Here is a 4,803-nt window from a genome sequence, read left to right as displayed (position 1 = left end):
GGAAAAAACAGTGTGTTCCAATCAAATCACCAACTCAGGAATATTTTCTAGTAATTCCTGCGAAACTCTTGGATAAAAAGATTGTGTAGAGACATGAAAACACGAGAGCAGGAAAAACTCTGGGCGGATAAGATGAGTAACCGGCCATTTGTTGGGAATGTCACTTATCTCCCCGGCAAGCTGAACCACACCACGAACCGAAATCACTCAGGCTCATGAGGCCACATCATATGGACACGCCCAGAGACAGATGAGAGGAGACAGAAGCAAGGGACAGGTCAACGAGCGATTAATGGGAACCGCAGCCCTGTGACCAGACAGCTCCAACACCCATGTGACGCTTGTCCCGATAGCACCACCACATCATTAACGCAAATCCTAAAAACTAATCAGTGTACTCCTTGATCAATAATCCGTGTCAAAGCCGCGACACGATTCACAGACGTCCCTTAAGTAGAAAATGGAGTGACAAGTGTAACCTCGAATAGTTGTAGGGCACAAGGCAGCACTAGCACATGGGAGATTAACAGTGCTGAGAAGCGTGATTAACAGTTGATTGTACAAGGGTGCACTGGCAGCTAATACTAGTAGTAGTAGGCTAGGTCAATGCATGCATGCGCTAGCGCTAGCTAGGAGTCGTAATTATCAAGGGGTTAACGTCGCCCCCGGCGCCACGAGACGGCCGGAGGAGGTTTGCCTCCAGCCGCCGGTGTTGACTCGGGGAGGCTACGACGACGTCGGCCGGTCGGTCGGTCAGAAGAGGTCGAAGCGCTGCGTGTCCGGCTTGCGCGACGCCGGCGTCTTGCAGGACTGCGACCGGTGCAGCGGGGCGCTGGGGACGACGGGTGGACGCGATGACCGGAGGAGCGCGAGGTTGAGGCTCTTGAAGAAGGGATGGGCCTTCACGTCGGCGGCGCCGTGGCGGGACCCGAGCCGGGCGGCGGGGTCCTTGGTGAGCAGGCGCGCGATGAGGTCCCGCGCCGCGGCGACGTCGGCGTGGCAGCCGGTGCCGGAGGAGGAGGTGGGGAAGGTGAGCGGCGCGCGCACTATGTTGCGGAGTGTGTCCTCGTTGGTGGCGCCCGCGAACGGGGTGCGGCCGTGGAGGAGCTCGTAGAGGAACACGCCGTAGGCCCACCAGTCCACGGCAGCGCCGTGCGCGCCGCCGCCTGCCACCTCCGGCGCCACGTACTCGTGCGTGCCCACGAAGGAGCACGACCGCGCCGACACCGGCTCCGCCACGAACCGCGGGGGAGACGCCGCGCACCGGCGACGGTGCCTCCGCCGCCTGAAACGTATCGGGAAGCAGGACGCGCTGCGCGGCTCCTCCTCTTCCTCCTCCTCGGGGACGGCGGGCTCCAGCGACGGCGACGACGTGGACTGGAGCGACAGGTCGAAGTCGGTGAGCATGATGTGGCCGTCGGCGCGTATCAGCACGTTCTCCGGCTTGAGGTCGCGGTAGACGATGCCCATCATGTGCAGGTACTCGAGCGCCAGGAGCACCTCGGCGGCGTAGAAGCGGGCGGAGGGGAGCGGGAAGCGGCGGGAGGGCATGCGGTGGCGGAGCGAGTGGAGGTCGCCGCCGGGGCAGAACTCCATGACGACGCAGGAGAAGCGCGGGGCGGCGTCGAAGTCGGCGAAGAGCGTGGGGAGGAACGGGTGGTCGAGGAGCCGCAGGATGCGCTTCTCGGCCGCCGCGCGCTCCAGCTTGTGCTTCTTGGCCACGGCGCGGCGGTCGATCACCTTCATCGCGTACATGCACGACGGGGCCTCCGCCTCCGCCGAGGCCCGGAGGCGGCAGAGGTACACGGTGCCGATGTCGCCGCCGCCGACGCGCCGGACGAGCCTGAAGTCCGCGGGGCCGAGCGGGGTCGCCGGGGAGGCCGCCGAGAGCGCGCGGATGGCCGCCCACGCCACGTCGCCGGAGCGGTGCGGCCGGAACGCCGCGGACGGGCGCGGGGAGCACGCCGCCGCCGACATGGCCGCGGACGGGGTGCAGTCGAAGGAGAGGCGGGAGAGGCTGGAGCAGCGCGCGAGGCTGCCGGCGCTGCTGGCCGAGCTGAGGCTCGAGTTGGGCGCCCCCGTGGACGACGCCGTGTCCAGGTCCGACAGCCCCTCCTCCGCCGCCAGAAGCAGCGTCCCCTCCGCGGGCGGCTTCCTGGGCACCGGAGCTCGCACCGCGGCCACCATCAAAACGCACGGGCGGCACCTTTCTCCTCGCTCGCTCGCACAGTGGCACACAGTGAGACGACGACGGAAGCTTCTTCTCCTCTCGCTCTGCTAGTGCTTTGTTGCTTGGACGGTTGTTGGGTCTCCGGGCGTTTTATACCAACGGCGACGAGGCACGCACGCCTCGATGACACGCGGGCCCGGCGTGCCCCGCCGGTCAGCGCCACCGGCAGAGGCTCGTCAGACGGTCGTCTGGCATGGGGACTAGGCCCGTGGGCAGTAGGGGCATGGCCGCCATTTCGCAGCGCCGTAAGAAATCTACTTTTTACCGTACTCCGCAAATCAAACTGGGTGTGGCCTGCGAATGGGTGGTTGCCAGATGGAGCGAGCGAGACAGCCACCCACTGGGCACCACCGGGGATTTGGGTTGGGTGTGCCGGTACGTGCCGGTGCATGCGACATGCACTGTATGTTGGACGTGCGTCGCTCACTCCTACTCCTCCTACTGCAGTGCGCTCCTACGACGGTCTGCTAGTGCCAGTCAAGTAGTAGTAGCAGTAGTGTGAGCAGTGTAGCGTGTCTTGCTGGTTCTAAAAGGGTTTTGTATGAGAGATACGTATGCATGTACCGATCCGTCCTGGTTGGTGCGAGCTACGTGCTCCCGTGCATCGTGCGGGACGGTCGTGGGGCAAGGGAGATGTGCGCTCTGCTTCTTTTTCTTTGGTCTCGTGCGGCCGTGTGGGGTCTAGGATGGTGACACTGTCTCTTCCGGTACATGCATGCATGCATGCATGTGGATCTTTAAACGGGGTTCATGGATCCAATTTGCACCGCACCGGTGGTGGTACGACTCTAAAGCTTTTGGAGTTTGGCCGGACGTGTTTTCATTCCGAGAAAATAGACGTTGTCATCATCAGAAACCGTGCGTGTACCGCATATATATCACCGAAACGGCTTACAAACCCAAAACCATGTTACCGAACCGAGAGGCGACACGCAGCGATGCGTTCCGAGGAAACGGGTTACCCCGTTGTGCATTTCTGTCTCTTTGAACATTTTTCTATCAGCCTAGTTGGAAAAACGGGTTGCTACACCAGAGAGGAAACGGTGACCCCCTCCCCTGTTTGAGGCTTCAAGGTAATATTGTGCTGAGCTTCGCTACCAAACTTAGCACACGTTTCTTCTTCTTCTTCTCCTTCTTCTTCTTCTTCTTCTTCTTCTTGCGGAAATGAGCACACGTTTATTGGCTTCGACGTGGCTCTGGTGCGCAGGACCCGTCTAAGCCAATTCCGACCAAAAGCTAAGACAAGGTTTTGATCCTTTCATTTTCTTTTCCTTTTTGCGGGCGAAAAATAATTTTCATTTATTACTCGGGATCAATGTCATTCTTACATAAGTCAGGCACCACACCTGGTCCTGAACCCAGCCATACAACCGTGCGTTTCTCAATTCCACCAAAAGCAGCCAGGTAATGGCTAATGCCATTATGCCCTCTACGTATATGAGCTAGTTTAACTAATCTCCCGTCTCCCAGCAGTCTCCTAATCTGGTCAGTAAGCATGGCATAACAAGACCGGTCCCTCTCCACTACCTTGATCATATTGAGCGAGGCTGTCCGTCTCCATTTCTATGGGTTGTTGCGTCCACTGCAAAGCAAGGTTCACGCCCTCCATACGGACAAGGAGTTCAGCATCTAGAGGCTCTGCACATGACCTCGGTCCCCTACATCTTCTTGAAATAGGCTTTCGCCCAGCTTTATAAATAAAGCAACGGTTCATACATCGTCAGTTTCACAACATACGACAAATAATGGCTGGGGCCACAGCACAATTAAGCCCAAGAAAGCATAAGAGAAATAGGAAAAAAAACCACCTAGTGGCGGCCATAAAGCGGCCCTACGAGGAAGATAGTCGACGCACCGAAGCCAGAAGGTCGTCCATCATCAAGCCAAGACGGTCGCGATCACGCTGCCTCGAGAGCGGGTGCCAGTGCTGCAGGAAAGCAAGGAATTTGAAGGAGGAGTCAGACGCCTTCCTCAGAAAAACCTTCTCCATCACCATCTTATTCCTAGTAGTCCAAAGGGTCCACGACATCGCCGCAAAAATAAGCCAAAAAAGGCGGCGATGACGTGACAGCTGTACAGCTCTAAGCTGGAGGAACTCGGCGAGATTTAGGGCCTCCCAATCAAGCCCCATGGCCTCGCGGACATATGTCCAAAGAACTCTCGTCGCGGTACACGAGAATAGGATATGGGTCCCAGTCTCTGGTACCTCACCAACCATCACCAGGTCCGTGCCGCTTAAGAACCTCAGTCCACGAGGAGAGGCGGTCCCGTAGTAATTGCCAAACGAAGATCTTAATCTTTAGAGATACGGGGGCTTTCCATGATGGGGATAGCCAAGGGGTGGCCGGCGACCGGCAGAGGGCCTGGTAAGCCGTGCTCACCGAAAACTTTGCCGATGGCGCGAGCCGCCAGGATACCGTGTCCGGATAGTCCGGGAGCACGAGTGGGAGGGCATCCCGCAGTCTAGTCCAGTCATTATGTTCACCCTGTCCAAAGGTGCGATAGAAGCCGATGCTCCACTATCCAGCTTGGAAAGCCGTAGCCACGAGGACCGATAGATCCGCACAAATCGA

The 4,803-nt window shown here is 58.8% G+C and overlaps 1 protein-coding gene across 1 annotated transcript; it reads right to left on the bottom strand.

Annotated features, from left to right (window-relative positions):
- Positions 1–379: 379 nt before the first annotated feature.
- LOC123102151 (protein kinase PINOID-like) lies at positions 380–2,310 on the bottom strand. Its single transcript, XM_044523447.1, has one exon. The coding sequence runs from the start codon at positions 2,185–2,187 to the stop codon at positions 754–756; it is 1,434 nt and encodes a 477-aa protein (XP_044379382.1). The 5' UTR covers positions 2,188–2,310; the 3' UTR covers positions 380–753.
- Between the last annotated feature and the right edge of the window lie 2,493 nt (positions 2,311–4,803).

This window comes from Triticum aestivum, chromosome 5A (assembly GCF_018294505.1).
Source record: "Triticum aestivum cultivar Chinese Spring chromosome 5A, IWGSC CS RefSeq v2.1, whole genome shotgun sequence".
Taxonomy (NCBI): Eukaryota; Viridiplantae; Streptophyta; class Magnoliopsida; order Poales; family Poaceae; genus Triticum; species Triticum aestivum.
Note: the sequence above shows the minus strand (reverse complement) of the source record. Positions and strands in the feature narration are given on the sequence as shown.